At 54.6% G+C, this 19,586-nt stretch overlaps 2 protein-coding genes across 6 annotated transcripts in view; both read left to right on the forward strand.

Annotated features, from left to right (window-relative positions):
• Positions 1–4,783, forward strand: part of LOC144731148 (uncharacterized) — a 10,625-nt gene extending 5,842 nt beyond the window's left edge. Inside the window, exon 4 of the mRNA XM_078612113.1 lies at positions 4,767–4,783. Within this exon, the coding sequence (XP_078468239.1) occupies positions 4,767–4,783 (17 nt within the window). The remainder of the gene's footprint in view (positions 1–4,766) is intronic.
• Positions 1–19,586, forward strand: part of LOC144731184 (transmembrane and coiled-coil domains protein 1-like) — a 39,415-nt gene that overhangs the window by 2,385 nt on the left and 17,444 nt on the right. For all 5 annotated transcript variants that reach the window (XR_013587925.1, XM_078612153.1, XM_078612151.1 and 2 more), the window contains exons 2-6: positions 5,997–6,140; positions 6,851–7,054; positions 14,534–14,782; positions 15,601–16,098; positions 16,856–16,947. Coding sequence is in view for 4 of the 5 variants with exons in the window: in XM_078612153.1 (XP_078468279.1) it covers positions 6,006–6,140; positions 6,851–7,054; positions 14,534–14,782; positions 15,601–16,098; positions 16,856–16,947 (1,178 nt within the window). In the remaining variant the exon portion in view is untranslated. The remainder of the gene's footprint in view (positions 1–5,996; positions 6,141–6,850; positions 7,055–14,533; positions 14,783–15,600; positions 16,099–16,855; positions 16,948–19,586) is intronic.

The raw sequence follows: 19,586 nt of genomic DNA on the forward strand, positions 1-19,586 counted from the left end.
GGTCTGTCGCTCCGCACGAAGCTTCAGGTCTTCTCGGCCACGGTCATTCCCTCCCTTCTCTACGCTTGTGGAACGTGGACCCCCCGAATGGAAAATCTTCGCCGGTTAGAAACATTTAGGCTGGCCTGCCTACGATCCATCCTGGGTTTAACCAGGCTGGATTGTGTGAGGAGCTCACAAATCCTTGAAAGATCTGGACAAAATCACATCGGGGAGTTCCTGCGGCAGGCAAGGTTGCGTTGGCTGGGTCATGTAGCCCGCATGCCCAGTCAACGCATGCTTAAACAGCTTTTGTTCGGCCGGATAGATGGGGCTAAACGGGCGCGACACGGGATAGAGAAGAGATGGAGTGATGTGGTACAGGGGGATGTGGAGCTGAGTGGACTTGTCGATGACTGGTACCAGCGGTGTCAATATCGGCCTCTGTGGAGAAGGCTCGTGAGGGCACATAAGCGATGCTCACAACAACGAGCAGAGCGCCAGGTGGCTAAAGCACAGCAAGTTGGCACAGTAGGGGGCACAGGATGTGCATCAGCCAGTCATCTCAGTCATCTCAGTCATTCGACCCGTGGCACCTGGGTCCGTCCCGTGACCTGCCAGCGGGCGTTCTACACTTCACGTGGCCTCAAGGTACACATGGCCTGGCACAAGCGAATGGCGGTTGTTGTATTATGTGCATGTGTGTGGATCAGTGTGTGCGTGTGTGTGGATCAGTGTGTGTGCGCATGTGTGGATCAGTGTGTGTGCGTGTGGATCAGTGTGTGTGCATGTGTGTGGATCAGTGTGTGTGCGTGTGTGTGGATTAGTGTGTGTGTGGATCAGTGTGTGTGGTCGTGTATGGATCAGTGTGTGTGCGTGCGTGTGGATCAGTGTGTGTGTGGATCAGTGTGTGTGCATGTGTGTGGATCAATGTGTGTGCGTGTGTGTGGATCAGTGTGTGTGCGTGCGTGTGGATCAGTGTGTGTGCGTGCGTATGGATCAGTGTGTGTGCGTGTGTGTGCCTGACTAAGTTTCCATGCATTATTAACGATCCGGAGCCCTGTCTACGGTTACAGCCCCAAGCCGAACAGGTGAGCCACACTCACGCCAGTGAGCCACACTCACGCCGGTGAGCCGTGCTGGTGAGCCACTATAGTGCTGTGATGAGGATGCGTGTCAAATTCTGCTGCGTTTGTCAATTTCTGCTGCGTTTGTCAATTATTGTGAGCTTTGGGCAGCAAGGAGCTGGCGTGTGAGTGCGTGTTTGTGCACGTATGTGTACGTCCGTGTTTGTGAATGTGTGTGAGTGCGTGAGTGTGTAAGTATGCATGCATGAGTGTGCATACTCGCACTCGGTGGTGCTGGTCGATATGCTTGGCGCTCCTATTATCAAGATGAAATGCAGTGACTGCTGTTTTGTGGGGATTTGACTTGAGCCTCCATTTCCAGAAATATCCTTCCTTGGTTGTTTAGGTCTTCCAGAAAGGTTTTTTTTTAGGGGTTATATTGCGTAAATATAAATGTGTTGTTAAACTCGCCACCACCCGACACAGCCAATTAATACGATTTGTCACGTAAACAAAAACGTGCCAATTCGTTAGTAGAAACGTCGTACTCGAATTGTAAATATTGTGGATTTACTCTCCAACACAGCAGTGTGCTGAAGTAGTAATTTACTGTCATGTTTTGTTTGCATGACAAACCTTACTAAATAGCTGTGTCCGGTGGTGGGTTTAACGACATTTATATTTACGCGATCTATTAAAAATATACCTTTATTGATAATAATTGGTCGTGAAAGCCTACGTGTTAAACTGTTTCAGTCTTGGTTCAGAGTGGATTCGACGTCGTTGAAAGTGTCTGCTTGCGTTGCCAGGGAAAGGTCATCCGCATATACAAATTGTGCGTGACCCAGTTGGTGGCATGTCGCTCGTGTAGACATTGAAGAGCGTTGGCATGAGTACTGAACCTTGTGGCAATCCATTGTTGAGGAATCGGGGTGAGTCGGCTTTGTTGCCCATGTAGACACGCAGTCGCTTATTGCTCAACATCGTCCATATCAGGCGTGTTGTTTCGAGGCAAGGAATGGTCCTTGCGAGCTTGAACATAAAGCCCTTAACTCAGACTGTGTCATAGGCCGATGACAAGTCCACGAATTTCGCGTTGGTCTTGGATATCTTCTGGAATCCGGGGCAAAAACTTGTTTGCAGCAACAGCTGCGTCCGGGCCGGTATCCCGCTCTTGTTCTTCAGGGATCACTGACTCGATGGGGGGGGGGGCTGATTCTCCGGAGGATGATGATGCGTTCCAGGAGTTCATAGGTCGTGCACAGGAGTGATATCGGCCTGTAGCTTCCCGGGTCGTCGGTTGGCTTGCTCAGTTTGATTATGGCAATGCCCATCACCTCCCACCATGCTATTGCGATGCATCCAGTGTTCGTGGTTTTGGTGTACAGGGTTTGTCAGCCATTGGAGTCCCCTGGGGCCTAAGTGATGGAGGAATTCTGGGTGGGAGATGCCATCTCTGACGGCATCCTTGATCTTCATTGCAGCCAGACGCTCTCTCGCTTCCTCTGCGCTCATGGCGGTGGGAATTAAGGTCCATTGTCTGGTGGTGTAATCGGCGATGGATCTCTCGCTCGGTGTTTTCTGTCAAATGGTCCTTTTGCCTTCTCCACGAGTCTGGGGGCCGTGGAGTTGGACGGGACTCGAGCGGTCCGATCTTCTGTTGGGTTAGCAGCACCCAGGCGGCGTAGTAGGGCCTAGGCACGGGCGGCTGGAGTGCGTGAAGTTCCAGGGCCTTCAACGCACTCAGTCCACCGCTGGCGTCCGTCTGAGTCTAAAGACTCTCGCGGGGCCTTTGCGACCTGTGGGCTGCCCGACCGGTTGTCCTGTCGGAGAAGGTCCTGGGTCTCTTTTGTCGAGCAGGGAGTGGATTCTTTCCAGGTATTCTCGGGGGATGCACTCGTTGGCGGCTGCAGTAAGGAGGCCAACACAACTGTGATGACATTCCGGTATCGCAGGATTTCGAATCGCCACTCTCTCTACAGCCCCCTTACAGTGGTCCCAGTCAGCGTTGACCAGGTTCCACCCACAGCAGGGGGCACAGGTCGTGCATCTGCCGGTCATCTGTCAGTCTACCCATGGCACCTGGGTCTGTCCCGTGACCTCCTGCCAGCGAGCCTTCGACACTTAACGTGGCCTCAAAGTGCACCTAGCCTGGCACAAGTGTCGTGGTGTACGTTACGACCGATTATAAGTGGCAAATGGTAGTTGTTGTTGTTGTATACGCGTGTTCACGCACTTGTGTGTGAGTGGGGAGCAGTTCGCATGCTGCGTTCGATTCTCTTTCGCAGCCAATGACGATTATCTGAACCGGTCCTGGGCCTCCCCTATGTATGTATGTATGTTGAACTTTTTTCGCATCGAACTGCTAATCGGGGGTAAGGGCATGGTGCTGGCGACACCACCCCCTCCATCGATGCACCGTGCAGTGGCAAGATATGGACTACCTCACCTGGTACAAGTGGATTCGCTTCTATATTTGCATATTCTCCCCGTGGTCACGTGGATTTTTATCTGGGTTCTCCGGTTTTTCCCTCCTTTATTTGGCTGCTGCTATAAATTTTCACGATGATGATGATACGCCATTTAGTTGAGCTATCATTTGTGATAGCCAGTGTCGCTTCTGAAAACGAGCTTCATAGCTCTGTGGGCAAAGACTGGTAATATAAAAAAAAACAGTTTATAGTTAGACTAGCTTTACTACCCGGCTTCGCCCGGGACTTGGATTCTTGTCTTGGATTAATACACGGCCGACACGAAGGGTTTGGGTGGGGGGGTGCGTGACGTCAGCAGGCACACTGCGTAACGCTGCCGCATGCGGGTGACATGACAGAGATGTGACGTCACCGCTCACTTGCTGTTATTGCGCCCCCCCCCCCCCCCAAAAAAATATTAAAGTCTATTTTTATACTTTTTGCATTGTGTTCAGTCTGGAAACTACCCTCATGCCAAATTTCAAGTTTGTTGCATGTCGGGAAGTATGCTAAACATTTCGAACAGACACACATTCACAAATTTCCCTTTTATATATATAGATTAATACTTTATAGGTGCTGCTCGCGCGCAGCACTTGGCCCAACAGTCTCGCAAGAGGCTTTAAGAGGGATTTGTTTTCTGCCAGTGTGTTCAAGGTTGTTGTGTGTGTGTGCGTACGTGCAACCCCAGTTTGATTCCCGCTCACGGCCAACACCAGTGACGATTATCTGAACCGGTCATGGGCCTCCCCTAGGTCGACTCAGCCTCAAATGAGTACCTGGTGCAGTGTGTAAACATCGCCACTGGGGAGACAAAGGCGGTCGGGCATGTCGCTTGCCACCCACCCCCTCGTGTACCGTTTTAGGACCTCATAGGTGCTCACTAACAGCACTTGCCCCTACAGTCTGTTAAGGCTATATGGGGGATCTTTGTCTTTTGTGCGACCCCAGTTTGATTCCCACTCACGGCCAACACCAGTGACGATTATCTGAACCGGTTATGGGCCTCTCCTGGGTAAACTCAGCCTCAAATGAGTACCTGGTGCAGTGTGTAAACATCGCCACTAGGGAGTCGGAAGCGGCCGGGCGTGGTGTTGGCCATCCTCCCCCTCGTGTGCTGTGCCGGCCTTCATAGGTGGTGCTCGCTAACACCACTTGCCCCAATGGTCTGTTCAGTCTATACGGGGATCTTTGTCTTTGTGCATGAATGCAGTCGTTTGCCACACGCGTTTGTTATCTAATCCCGCAGATCAAGTGTCGGTGTAATGGCTTGGCGTGTGTGTGCCGTGTGTGCCAGAGCGGTGTGTGTCCCGGCGCGTGTGTCTGTGTGGGTTGCTGTGTATGGGGAGCGGTAGTGTAGCGGTTAGCGCACTGCGCTATGAGCCCCGCTGCTGACCCAAAGTTTATTCCTGTTCAACGCAAACACCGGTGATGAGTATCTGAAGCGGTATAGGGCCTCCCTTAGGTCGACTTGGCCTTCAATGAGGACCTCGTGCGGTGTGTAAATATCAGTAGTACAAAGGCGGCCGAGTGTGGTGCTGGTCAGCCACCCCTCGTGTGCCGTGGCGGCCTCCATAGGTGCTACTCGCTAACGGCACTTGGCCCTGCAGCCTGTTAAAGGCTACATGGGGGATTTTTTTCTTCGTCTTGTTTAACTTCTGTAACTCGCACGACATCGCATTCTGCCCGCACACATACACACAAAGACAAAGATCCCCCTTATAGCTTTAATAGACTGTTGGGTCTTGTCGTGATAGCGAGCACCTATGAAGGTCGACACGGCATGCGAGGGAGTGGGTAGCCAAAACGCCCTTGCCGCCTTTGTCTCCCCAGTCGCGAAATTTCCACACTGCACTGGGTACTCATTTGAGGCTAAGTCGACCTTGGGGAGGCCCAGGACCAGTTTGCATATTCTTCACCGGTGTTGGCCGCGAGCGGGAATTGAAATCTGGGCGCCGGGTTCGTAGCGCAAGCATGCTAACTATTGCGCCACCACTCCTTCCCATGCACACATACACACACGCACGCGCTCACCCATATGTGACAACACAAGCTGCCAACCACCGTTTGTTAAGCGAGCCTCTAGTTGTTGAGCCAGGAAACTTGACTTAAACTCGCCCACTCACTCACCACACCACAGGTCACAGAAGCTCACTCATCCGCTAACTCGCCCACTCACTCACTCGTCCACTCACTCACCACACCACAGGTCACAGAAGCTCACTCAGCCACTAATTCGTCCACACACTCATTTGCCCACTCACTGACCACACCACAGGTCACAGAAACTCAGTCATCCACAAACTCGCCCACTCACTCACCACACCACAGGTCACAGCGGCTCACTCACTCATCCACTAACTCACCTTTTGTGTGTGAACAAGACGACGATGTCATGTCGCGTGTGAACAAGATGACGATGTCATGTCACGGGTCTGTTCCGTTCCCCACCCTTACCCCCTCACCCTTCACCCCCCAGGTGGACCGCATGGACATGGCGCCCCTTTCCGCCGGCTCAGACGGAAGCGCGATGTCGGGGGGCGCCGATGGCGTGGACTTGGGGGGGCTCACCGGGGACCCCCACAGGACGAGGGTCGTGGCCCTCGAACAGCTGCAGCAGAAGGTGGGCGGTGGGGGGGTGGGGGGTGGAGGGGGCGGGGGGTGGAGGGCGGAGGGTGGGGGTGGGGGGGGACGGGGGGTGGGGAGTGCGGCGGGGGGGGGGTGCCCTGGGTGAGCAAGAGTGGGCGAGTTGGGGAGCGGTGGCGCAGCGGTTGGCGCGCTGCCCTACTAACCCGGCGACCCGAGGTCGATTCACGCTCGTGGTCGCAAAAGCCGGTGACCAGTCGTGGGTTCCTCTAGGTTGACTCAGCCCCAAATGAGTATCTGGTGCAGTGTGTGAACATCACCACTGGGGAAACAAAGGTGGCCGGGCATGGTGTTGGCCACCCACCCCCTCATGTGCCGTGCCGGCCTTCAAAGGTGCTTGCTAACAGCACTTGCTCCGACAGTCTGTTAAGGCTATACTGGGGGGATCTTTGTGTGTGTGAGCGAGTGTGAGTGAGTGTGAGCAAACGAGTGAGTGAGGGTGAGCGTGGGTGATCGAGTGAGCGTGAGTGAGCAAGCAAGTATGAGTGTGGCTGAGCGTGGGCGAAGGTTAGCGAGCGTGAGTGAATGTGTGCGAGAGTGAGCGGCTCATTGCGCCTCGCCAGAACCGGTGAGTTTCGGCTCGTTTGATTTGTTCAAGTGACCGAGTCGCACAGTTGCTCACAACCGATCCCGGGGACATGGAACGCGAGCGACTCAAAGGCACGCCATGCCCCCCCCCCCCACCAGGTGCTGCGTGTGACGGAGCGGATGCGCATCGAGCAGGAGGCGCGCGATGAGAATGTGGCGGAGTATCTGAAGCTGTCGCACAACGCCGACCGGCAGCAGGGCGCGCGCATCAAGCACGTGTTCGAGAAGAAAAACCAAAAGTCATCCACCACCATCGCGCAGCTGCAGCGCAAGCTCGACCACTACCACCGCCGCCTGCGCGACGTGAGTGCCATCCCCCCCCCACCCCCCCCCCCGCACCGCCACCACCGCCACCGCCCCAGGGACCCGGAGACCCGGAGGCCCCAAGGCCCGGAGACCTGGAGGCCCCGGGGCCCCGAAGCCCCGAGACCCAGAGACCTCGAGACCCGGGGACCCGGTGACCCGGTGAACCCAAAGGCCCAGAGACCCGGAGGCCCCGAGGCACCGAGGTTTTTCCGCAGCGTACGTAGCCAACTGTAGTCAACTGTGCTTTATCGGAGATGCGGGGGGAAGTACAACAAACTAACACACAGCAACAAGCGGTACTACAGAGATGAGTTTCCAATAGAGATTTAAATTGCCTGAGTGGAGCAGGAGAGGCGTGTACAGGACTGGAGCAGTGATCCGCAGGGGCCCAGCTGCAGTCTAACCAGTAGGGGGGGGACTCCTAGTGGCAGCCACGATGGCCGGGAAATGTTATCTACCTCGCCTGGTATGGAGGAGGTCGTGGGTTTGATCCCGACCCTGACGCCTGCTGTATATTAGGAGTTTGCGTGTCTTTTTCCATGTGGTCACGTAGATTTTTTTCTGGGTCCTCCAGTTTTTTGCTCCGCATTCAGAATCAACATCAGCCGTTTAGAATATTTGGCTGCTATAAATGACCACGTGACGAGCCACTTCGTCGAGCTGTCATTTCCGATGGCCAGGGTCGTTTCTGAATAAGAGCTACACAGCAGCTTACACCTGGTAAAGTCAAAATAGTTGAGTAGTTTACAGATAGCTGTCCATGTGCGTAAAACGAGGCGAACGGAGCACCCGCCCAGGGAACAAACCACCAACCATATCACGGGATGCCTTTTTGCCAGTTTCAAAGTATGAAAAATAAGAATAGGTTTTACCCTTTCTGCCAATAAAGCAAGAGGTATTAAGATGTTCAAACACCGATATAGCGTCAGTTTATTACTGATATAGCTTCAGTTTATGACTGATATAGCGTCAGTTTATGACTGATATAGCGTCAGTTTATGACTGATATAGCGTCAGTTTATAACTGATATAGCGTCAGTTTATAACTGATATAGCGTCAGTTTATAACTGATATAGCGTCAGTTTATGACTGATATAGCGTCAGTTTATGACTGATATAGCGTCAGTTTATGACTGATATAGCATCAGTTTATGACTGATATAGCGTCAGTTTATGACTGATATAGCGTCAGTTTATGACTGATATAGCGTCAGTTTATAACTGATATAGCGTCAGTTTATAACTGATATAGCATCAGTTTATAACTGATATAGCTCAGTTTATGACTGATATAGCGTCAGTTTATGACTGATATAGCGTCAGTTTATAACTGATATAGCGTAGTTTATGACTGTTATAGCGTCAGTTTATGACTGATATAGCGTCAGTTTATGACTGATATAGCGTCAGTTTATGACTGATATAGCGTCAGTTTTTGACTGATATAGCGTCAGTTTATATGTGATATAGCGGGTCACCCCCAGCTATGAATGCTCTGATGCGTGTGTAATAAAGGACTCTCTCTCAGATGTCGATCTCCGTTGTCCTTTATTGGGTTCGTTGAATCTCGATACCACGGCGTCTCGCTCGGGCCCGCGTCCCGCTCGACGACCACTCCACAGCCCTCGGCTGCTCCCGTTATACAGTCTCCCTGCTGCTCCAATATGCAGTCTCCCTGCTGCCCCGTCAGGCAATCCTTGCAGCCACACCGCTGCCCCGCTATCTAGCGTCACTGCTGCCCCTTTCACAGCTAGCCTCTCCCTGCTCCCGTTAGCTCTCTTCGTCTAACCGGCCCCTGCCATGGTTTATGAAGCTTAGGGGAGGTCCCCGGCCGCACCTGCGGGCAGTGCAGCCATGTCATGTCCCCCACTCGCCAGGGGCATGTACCAGTTGAGCGCCGGGCGCAACGCTCGTTTCGCGCCTGAGTCTTGGCATTAGCCAACCGGGCCCCCTCCCGTGCCTCGGCGACGCGTCGAACCGTGTCCTGAATGTATTCGGGGAGGGGTTTAACAGGACCCTTCGCCCCCGTACTCAGCTGTACTTCCACCGGCGGCACATTCTCGCGGCCATACATGAGAAAAAATGGAGAATACCCAGTGGACGCATGAGGCGTCATCCGATACGCGGAGAGTACCCCAGGTATATGCAAGTCCCAATCAGCTTGTTTCTCGTCAACCGTGTGACATAGCATGGCCGACAGCGTCCGATTAAGGCGTTCCACCATGCCATCCGTCTGCGGGTGGTAAGGAGACGTACGAACCTTCTTGGTTCCCAGAGCAGCACACACTTCTGCCAACAATTTGGAAGAAAAATTTCGCCCCTGATCCGTGAGTAGCCTCTCCGGCGCCCCTTTGTCCATCACATATCCAAATAGGAAGGCGTCCGTGATAGACGCCGCCGACTGGTCGGGTAAGGGCCAAGCCATCGGCCAGCGGGAAAGATATTCCACCCCGACCAGCAAATATTTATTACCCCTAGCGGATGGCGGGAAAGGTCCCAAAATATCCAGCGCCACCAACTCGTTTATTCGAGACACTTGTATAGACTGCACCGGCGGCACGTAAGGGTTTTTAGGCGGCTTCCGCCGGGCACACCCAGGACACGCACGAATGTGTCCGACGACATCCGTCGTCATGCCGTGCCAGAAGTAGTCTTGCTGTAATGTTAACAAAGTCTTCTGCACCCCGAGATGTAATAAAGTGTCGCCGTGCAGAGTCCGAATCAATTGGTACCGTAGCGACGACGGTACCACCAGACGCCAGCGGTCATGCAATCCCTCTCTCCACATGAGCAAACCATCCCGGAGAGCGGCCCCCGGCGTCCCACTGGACAGCAATCTTCCCGCCCCCTTCGCAGCCTGACTCCGTAAAGCCCCCAACGAGTCGTCAAGCAATTGTTCGCGAATCCATACCGAGCGCGGCAGGTTCAGAACCCCATCGGCCGGTCCTGGGCACACCGGAGCCCCAGGCACCTCGACAGCTGACACGACAGGCCGAGGGAGTAGCTGAACCGGCGTACACCTATTCGTACCCGACGCGCAAGCGCAAGGGGACCCCTGCGGTAATCTGGAAAGTGTGTCCGCATTCGCATGACGCGACCCCTTCCGATATTGTATGTCGAAGGAAAATTCCTGCAGGGTCTCCAACCATCGTGCCAGTTGGCCAGATGGTTGGTCAACCCTCAGGGCATATTGTAGAGCCGCATGGTCCGTGCGCACAATAAATGACCGGCCGTAAAGATACGGCCGATATTGGCGGAGAAAATGGACAATAGCCAATAATTCGCGGCGAGTGACGCAGTAGCGGGTTTCTGCCGGGGACAGCACACGGCTATCGTAGGCTACCACGCGCTCCACGCCGCCTTTGGACTGTGACAGAATGGCCCCAATCCCAGTGTCACTAGCGTCCGTATCCAGAATAAACGGTCTATCAAAATCCGGATAGTCCAATGTCGGCGCAGTCGCCAACCGATGGCGTAGGCCCTGAAACGCCGCTTCCTCCGGCGGACCCCAACTGAACCTCCGACCCTTACCCGTAAGGAGGTGCAAGGGCCTAGTGATCATAGCAAAGTTCGGGACGAACCTGCGATAGTATGAGGCGAACCCCAAGAAGCGACATACGTCCCCAACCGAGGCCGGGGTTGGCCAGTTACGGACGCACGCCGTCTTCTCCGGGTCCGTGGCCACCCCGTCCGCACTGACTATGTGTCCCAAATAACGCACGGATCGTTGCAGTAGGTGACACTTTTTCGATTTGAATTTTTAATTTGCGGAGCGCATCCTAGCAAAAACCGTCTTCAATCTCTGCAAATGTTCGTCAAATGTGCGGCTAAAGACGATGACATCGTCTAAATAAATCAAACATGTTTCCCACTGCAGAGCCGTTAACACCAGCTCCATCAACCGCTGAAAAGTGGCGGGAGCCGCATTCAAGCCCATCGGGAGGCAATTAAACTGAAACAGTCCCTGCGGCGTGCGAAAAGCCGTCTTTTCCCTCGAGGACTCGTCAAGGGGAAGCTGCCAGAATCCCGAAGAGAGATCCAATGTTGAAAAAAACTTCGCCCCAGACAAGGCATGGAGGGAATCATCCATACGCGGAAGTGGGTACGCGTCTGCGACGGACACCTTATTCAATTTCCGAAAATCGACGCAAAATCGCAGTTTCCCATCCTTCTTTTTCACAAGGACTACCGGCGCGCCCCATGGACTGTTAGACGGGGATATAATATCAGCGGCTAGCATGTCCTCCACTGCCCCGCGAACCTGATCCCGCTCCGTCGGGCTCAACCGATGTGAGTTCAACCGAATCGGAGCGGCATCCCCCGTATCAATGTGGTCGGAAAGCAGGGAGGTGCGTCCCAAGTCAAAATCATCCGAGCTGAACACGTCGGAATAACTTAGCAACAGCGCGCGAAGCGCGGACCGTTGCTCTCTGGTCAGGGATGAATTCTCTCCACATAACTCGGCAACCCAACGGTCATCCTGCCACGTTGGCCCCAAAACCCCCCCTACCATGTCCCGGCAGACCCGGTTGTCATGGGTTGTGAGCGCGGTCGTGGCGAGAGCCACAACCGTTCCAGCCGGGACACTAACATTCTTTGCACTCCCATTTAGTACCTGTAAGAACGGGGGCTGGCCCGGCCGGACAATTGTTTGTGCCCCAACCAGCGCCGAGCCGCCCGTTATAGCCGTGGACGGCGATAACAGAACCCCCGCCGCTCCCTCAACGCCAGGTACTGGCTTCCGATATCTCAACGGGATAAGCATCTGCGAACCAGGTGGAATGTCAACAGATACCTCGGACAGTGCCTGCACCTGGCAAACAGGGGCAGACCGGCTCCATGGCGACGGTAGGAACGAAATTTTACGCCCCCCCCGGTAATTCAATGCAGTTTTGATCAATCCTTATTTGAATGTGCATTTTTGCCAGGAAATCAGTCCCCAACAAACAGGGTACCGCAAGGGACCTAGAGATCAACACGGTCCCTGAAGCCGACACCCCCCCGATGGATATGTTGGCGTCCACCTGGCCCACAATGCCCATACTTCCCCCATTCGCCGCTATGCATGAATCATAAACCGCTCGCACTCTCCCTGGCGGAATGCCCAAAAGATGGAAAATGACATCCGAAATAATGGTCGCGGACACACCGGAGTCCACCAAAATTCGCACCTCGACCCCCTGAATAGAACCCGGTACCGTGGACGACACCGTAGCGGCCGCAACTACCCTGCGTGCCAATCGGCGCCATTGCGTCAGCGAGCGACACGGGTCAACCGGAGGCACCTTGTTGTTAACGACACACGGACCGCGCGGCGATGGTGATGCATGAGGTGACAGGCCTTGCCGGGTGTCTGGTGCGCACCGACTTGCCTGTACTGGTGGGTCTTTTCGCGCGGCGTCCGTGGTCGAGGCCTCCTGCTGGGGCGGCCCCGGAATGCGAGCCCAACAGTCCCTGGCGAAGTGGCCCTTACGGCCGCAGCGGAAACACTCCACGTCGTTCCGACGCGCGGCACCCCCCCTGTCCCGACGCTCCCGCGCCGGTGGCACGGACCTCGGCCCCGTCCCCCCCCGAGCAGGCCACTGGGCGGAGGCGGCCGTCAACTCCTGCGGACCCTTGTCGTCAGGAACGTAGATCGCCTTCGTAGGATCCCACCCCGTAGCACCGCCTTCAACGACGGGCCCCCCCGTCCAAGCCGACACCTGCTTCCAGCGTCGGAGATTAAATTGAGCGTCCAAGCACTTAGCCACAGCACGGGACGTCAATTTATCATGGCTGCACACCGGCATGGGGATCCCCAGGTCTCTAGATAATTCGAGCATTTTGCCCAACACGAGGGGCTCCAACAAATCGGGCTCCGTCTCGGGGTATGCCGCCATCGCCAGTTCCAGAACTGCGCCTCTGTAGGCCACCGGCAAATTCATCAGGCGCCCGTTGGCGCTGAACAAATCTCCGATGGGCGTCGTCCGGAGGCTAGTACGCATCCGCCATCTCCTCGAAGACACCCTGCAGCGTCTTCTTCTTGTCTGCCTTGATGGAGCGGAAGAACCGGATGGACTCGTCGTCGAGAAGTGTTGGTAAGACTTCCAGGGCCTCCGCGTCCGTCCACATGGCGGAGCGTACGGCCGCTTAAAACCGGCAGGCGAATGCGCTCCAATCGCTGCCGATTGAGAATTCTTTGACCGTTGTTAAATGACGGCTGCGGGTTCTTGCTCCTCCGTCCTCCTCCGATGGTGACACGCGCGGCAGCGACAAGATGGCGTCGCTCCGCAACGTGTGCAAGATGGCGGCTTCCCGCGGCGGAGGGCGCAAGATGGCGGCTTCCCGCCGTTCTTCTTCGGCCACGCCCAAGATGGCGTCTTCGTGCCGCGTGGTCGAGAGGGCTGACGGCGACGGCAAGGCCCCGGCCCATTGTTCCTCGCCGGGCCTCCCCGAAGTTGTCGTCGGCGTCACGAAAACGCACAATTGCGCCAACACCGTCTTCAGCGCCTCCAGTTGCGCCGCCACCTGTCGCCATCCCTCGTCAGCGTCCAGTCGCGCGGATGGGCCCACCGAGGCGGCCACGTCCTGCACGGCTGGAACCCCGCTCGTCCCCGCTCCGCTTTCCTCCTCCATCATGGGTAGCGCCACCGCTGGAGGGAGGTCGTCGTCGGAAGATGTTGCCGAAGATGGTGCAGGGACGGTCTTCTTCCTGAGCTGTTTTGACATGCCGTTTCACTTCTGACACCAATGTAATAAAGGACTCTCTCTCAGATGTCGATCTCCGTTGTCCTTTATTGGGTTCGTTGAATCTCGATACCACGGCGTCTCGCTCGGGCCCGCATCCCGCTCGACGACCTCTCCACAGCCCTCGGCTGCTCCCGTTATACAGTCTCCCTGCTACTCCAATATGCAGTCTCCCTGCTGCCCCGTCAGGCAATCCTTGCAGCCACACCGCTGCCCCGCTATCTAGCGTCACTGCTGCCCCTTTCACAGCTAGCCTCTCACTGCTCCTGTTAGCTCTCTTCGTCTGACACTGATGGCTGTCGGTGTCGACGTCTCCGACCGCGTGGCGACCGCGCCACACTCTCCGTCTTGCCCAGCGTGGCCTCCTCGTATTTCACTCCGTCTCAACTCCCCCTTCCCCTTCCGGTTCTCTCCCTAAATCCTCTCCCCCACGTGACCCTAACTCCACCCACACCCCACGTGACCCAGACTCCGCCCCCCCTCAATCCTTGCTCGCATTACACGTGTGGCATTGTTTTTGTGCTGTTCGCTTTTTTGGCGTTGTTCTCCGGTCTGACGCTGGACGTGAGACTAGGCCCTCAAGAAGGCTGCTATCTCTGGTGTAGGCTAATCGCTTTCATAGACAATGCCGTATATTAATAATTATCAGAGCCATGTTTGTTTGCACGTTCACCGCAAGTACTGCTCGTGGTTAAGACTGATTGTGAGTTTTAAAACCATCAACCCCAGCGTTGCCGATCACCCCGCAGATGGAGCAGAGCGGCAGCGGCAGCGGCGGCAGCGGCGGCTCCCAGGGCGGAGGCGCCGGCACGGCCCCCGGCACCGGCCCCCGGCACGCCAAGGGGGTGGCCCTGCGCGGGTTCGGCGAGGGCGTGGTGGACACGGTGCGGGGCGGCCTCCTTGGCCTGTCCCACTCGGCCGCCGGCGCTGTGGTCCACCGGCCCCGCGAGTTCTTCCGCCACCACTTCGGCAGCGCCGACAACCTGCACGACCTGCAGGTAGGCGCCTCGCGGGCCACGCAGCCGGCCGCTCGTCTACCCCTGCGATTGCTCACCTGTGCTATTGCTTACCTGTGCGATTGTTCACCCTTGTGATTATTCACCCATGAATAATCATAAGTCACTGCCATGGCAGCCGGGCGAGGGACGTGGGGCCTTTAAGAAATAAAAGGTGGGGGCTTTAAGGAGTAAGAGGTGGGGGCTTTAAAGAAGAAGAGGTGGGGGCTTTAAGGATGAGGTGGGGGCTTTAAGGATGAGGTGGGGGCTTTAATGAAGAGATGTCTCTAACTTAAACAATTTTTTATTTCGCTAGGTACGGCCCCCACTGAGCTATAGAGAGCTCGTTTTCAGAAGTTGCCCTGGCTACCACAAAGGCTAGCTCGAGGAAGTGGCTTTTCATCATCATTATCACGTGGACGACTGACAGTCGAAGCGCCATGCCATTGGCAGCAGGCGACCTTGTAGCTGACCTTTGTAGTTATCATAACCACCAAATACCAAGATCCCCTCGCCCACCCGTATAGCCTAAACAGACCATTGGGGCAAGTGCTGGTAGAGAGCACCTATGAAGGCCGGCACGGCACACGTGCCGGCATTTGTCTCCCCAGTGGCGATGTTTACACACCCTGCCAGGTACTCATTTGAGACTGATTTGACCCAGGAGATGCCCAGGACCGGTTCAGATAATCGTCACTTGTGTTGGGGGCCGGCAACTCGGGTTACCGGGTTCGTAGCGCAGCGCTCTAACCGCTGCACTACTGCCCCTCACCACCGCCACCTTCATCACCTCTACCATCACCTTCCTCCCCACCCCCCAGCACACCACACTGGACGACTCGCTGCCCACGCTGCACTCCAGCCACCTCTCCGCCGCTCCCTCCTCCACCTCCAACTTCGCCGCCAACTCCACCGCCGATGACGCCTTCCCGGGTCTCTCCTCCTCCACCACGATGCTGGCGCCATCCTCCACCGCCACCGGGGGCCCCGCAGCGCCGGCGTCGTCGTCGCACTCTCCCCGCGGCACCGGCAGCGACGACGACTGCTCCAGCGCCACGTCCGGCTCCCTTGGCGCGGAGAGCGGCCTGGGCCTGGCGCTGGCACCACCGGCGGGAGCCGGGGGGCCGGCCGGCGCGGCGCTGCACGGGGGCGGCACGGGCGGAGGGGGGGGCAGCCCTCGTGGTGGTGGTGGCGTTGGCGGCGGCGGTGGCGGCAGTGGTGGCGGTGGAGGTGGTGGAGGTATGGGGGGACTTTCGGAGGCTCAGCGACGAGGCCTGGAGACGGTGGTGGAGGAGCTGAGAGAGATTCGCGAGGCGCAGGTGAGTGAGTGAGCGACACGTGATGCAGCGTGTGCGGTGTGTGGTGTGGTGAGTGAGCAAAGCGTAATGCGGTGTGTGTGATGTGGTGTGGTAAGTGAGCAATGGGCGATGCAGTGTTTGGTGAGCTCTGGTTCGATTTGTGCATCCCTGTGTGTGTGTGTGTGTTTGCATCTGTGTATGTGTTCCAACCAATTTGCCTGTGCGTGTTTATGTCTGCACGTGCCTCTGCGTGTGTGTATACCGTGTTCATGCCCAGTGTGCGTTTGTGGGCAGTGGTAGCATAGCGGTTAGCGCGCTGCGCTACGAACCTAGCGACCTGAGTTCGATTCCCACTCACGGTAAATATCGTCACTGGGGAAACAAAGGCGGCCGGGCGTGGTGCTGGCCACCCACCCCCTTCGTGTGCCGTGCCGGCCTTCATAGGTGCTCGCTAACAGCACTTGCCCCAATTACACGGGGGATGTTTGTCTTTGTGTGCGTGTGTTGACGCCTGCGTGGGTGTTTGCGTATGTGGGGAGCAGTGGCGCAGTGCAAAGCGCAAACCCGGCGACCCGATTCCCGCTCACAGCCAACATCGGTGACAAATGTCAGAACCGATCCTCGACTTCCCCTAGGTCGGCTCAGCCGTAAACGAGCACCCGGTGCGGTGCTGGTCACCGACTCCCGGCCTTCACGGGCGCCGCTCGCCGTAATGGCGCTCAGCACCTCCGACGGCGCGCTGAGGCTATGCGGGGGACCTTTGTCTTTGTGCGTGCAGGCGCGGCTGGGCCACCTGCTGGAGGCGGTGAAGGCTCAGCACCAGCAGGAGTACGCCGTGCTGTCACAGAGCCTGCACGAGGAGCGCTATCGGTGCCTCCAGCACCTCCACCGCCCACACCATTGTCGTCATTGTCATCACCATCATCAACATCATCATCATCATCATTGTCATCATCAACATCATCGTCATCATCATCGTCATCACGATCATCATCACCATCATCATTATCGTCATCGTCATCATCAACATCATTGTCATCATCGTCGTCATCGTCATCATCATCATCACCATCATCATTATTTACGTGATTATAAGGCACAGCAGCCCCAACAAAGGGCTTCCAAGTGCCATACAGCAAACAAAAACAAAACCCTCTCTAGTTCACCTCACATATCCTCGGGGTTAGTTAGCGTCAGCGTTCCTTTCTCAATGCAAGAATCTCAGGGGCGAGGCGCGGTTCCTCAGGCAGAGAGCTTTCCAAATACGAGGGCCTCGAAGGACCGGATTAGGCCCCGAGCTCAGAAACCTTTTTTTTGCCGAGAGCGTGTCCGGCAGAGGGGCACGGACACAGACCGAGTGCGAGGCCCTCCAACTCCTAGAACAAGGACTGTAGTGTTGCACCGTGTGTCGGTCGAACGCTGCTCCTTCCCATGTTAGCAAGCCACTGGGAGCTACGCCGCTTTTAAATCATCATCTGGATTGACACACTCGTCTCTTTAGAACTGCTTTTTGTGTGTTTGTTTCCTTCCTTCCCCTGCACCTCCAGTTAGCGCGGTGGGCTACGTCTGGTGCCAAAGAAGCTCAGCATACATACATATGAGTATAGGTCTCTATGGGTCTCTGTGGTTCTATATAAGTCTCTGGAACTACATGGTTCTATATGAGTCTGGATCTCTGTGGGTCTCTATAAGCCTATTCCTTCCCATATTAGGAAGCTGCTGGGAGCTGTGCACTTTATATCATCATCGAGATTGGCAAACTAATTTCTTTAGAACTTCTTTTTGTCTTTAGTTTGCTGTCCTTTCCCCTGCACCTTTGATTAGCAAGGTTGGCCACATGCAGTGCCAACGAAGTTCAACATACGCACGGTTTGCTGAAAGAGTGCTTTGTGAACGGAGCGCAGTATCACTTGAATCCGGCACCGCGGTGCTCAAGTTTTAAGCCAGCAGTGGAGTAGGCCCAGAGATGCGACTATTGGGTGTGGGTATAAGGCAGCGTCACGTAGCGCATAGGGGCCCGGTCGGCTACAAGGCCCCCCCCCCCATCCCCGAATCAACAGATATATAAACAGATAACAGAGAATGTTAAGAAAAATCATTCTACAAAAAATGTACAGCAAACCCTTGTTAATTCCACACATATGGACCTCTGGCCTTGCCGAATTATCCAATATTTTGAATTGTGTACAGTGGTACTCCTCAATGGCTCTTGCCCAATACATATTTTTCCAAACTCTTCACACACCACACGTATCGACACACCCTGCATCAATTCTATCCAAAACTTTTGATTTGTCTCACAGACGAAAGGATTCATACTTCAGTCCCTTGCTAGTACTTCTTGATTTAGGCATAGACGACGTTTCTGCACAGAGTGCACATAAACAAGGTCAAGTCCAAAGCGACAGGTCTGCACTGACGCTCACCATGCACGCAGCCACCAGACAGAGTCGTTGTTTTGGTTGTGCCGCCCGCTGTTGCTCCACGTGTATGCTGAAATTGGACCATTTGGTACGGCGATTCGCCTCATGGCGTATTACTGATACTGTATATGTGCCGAAGGCCTTAGCCGTGCCAAATTATCCCCAATTACGAATGATCAAATACCGAAATGATGAGGTTTTACTGTAGTCATAAAAAATGACCTGCGGTCTACCGTGAACCAAGCCCAGTGATCAATGCATCCTGGTTATTGCATCAATTCGAGCAGCATTATGAAGTATCGCGATCCGCCAACCCTCTTGGAGGAAGTCCTAGACCGCCGTGATAGCAAGACGCTGCACGATAACTTAATTGTGAGTAGTATTAATTGTGAGTAGTGTTAATTTTGAGTAGTATTGATACCTTCAAATATGTGTATGAATACAGTCACTGTGAGACTCTCTTTCTCTAAACTAAATACAACTAATAATAACACTGTGTAACAATAACAATCCCTGGGTAGTAAGTGTCATTTCCTCATTGCTTAATCCTCAAAAGTACAGAAAATTGCTATTATTCCCCACACACTTTGCTTTTGTGACCAGGACAGTGATATTTTTAAATGTACCTATTTCAATGAGGAAACGTGGTGTGTGCATTTGTGTTTTTCGTTCACAATAAGTCCTGGACACAAAAGAAAAGTATGTGGGGAATAATCGCCATTTTCTATACTTTTTAGGCATAAGCAATTAAAAAATAACACTTACTACGCAGGAACAAGATTGTTTTACATAGTGTAATTAGTATGAGTGTAATATTATTTGTTTCTTTCGGTTAAGTCACGTCTAAAGATAAAACAATAAATTAAATTAAATAATAGAATACGACGTTTCGATTGCAACACAAGCAATCATCATCAGGTATAATGAAATAGCGACATAAAATCTAACCAGAAAACTATAGACAGACATATTAGCAGACAGATATCACCAAGATACATAGCGAGAGCAACACAGGTAACAGAGAGGGGTGATCGTCTCTGTGTGGTGGCCTTAAATAGACAGAGGGGGGGGGCGGAGGCAGAGAGA

This window comes from Lampetra planeri, chromosome 38, assembly GCF_965212315.1.
Source record: "Lampetra planeri chromosome 38, kcLamPlan1.2.h2, whole genome shotgun sequence".
In the NCBI taxonomy this organism is placed as follows: Eukaryota; Metazoa; Chordata; class Hyperoartia; order Petromyzontiformes; family Petromyzontidae; genus Lampetra; species Lampetra planeri.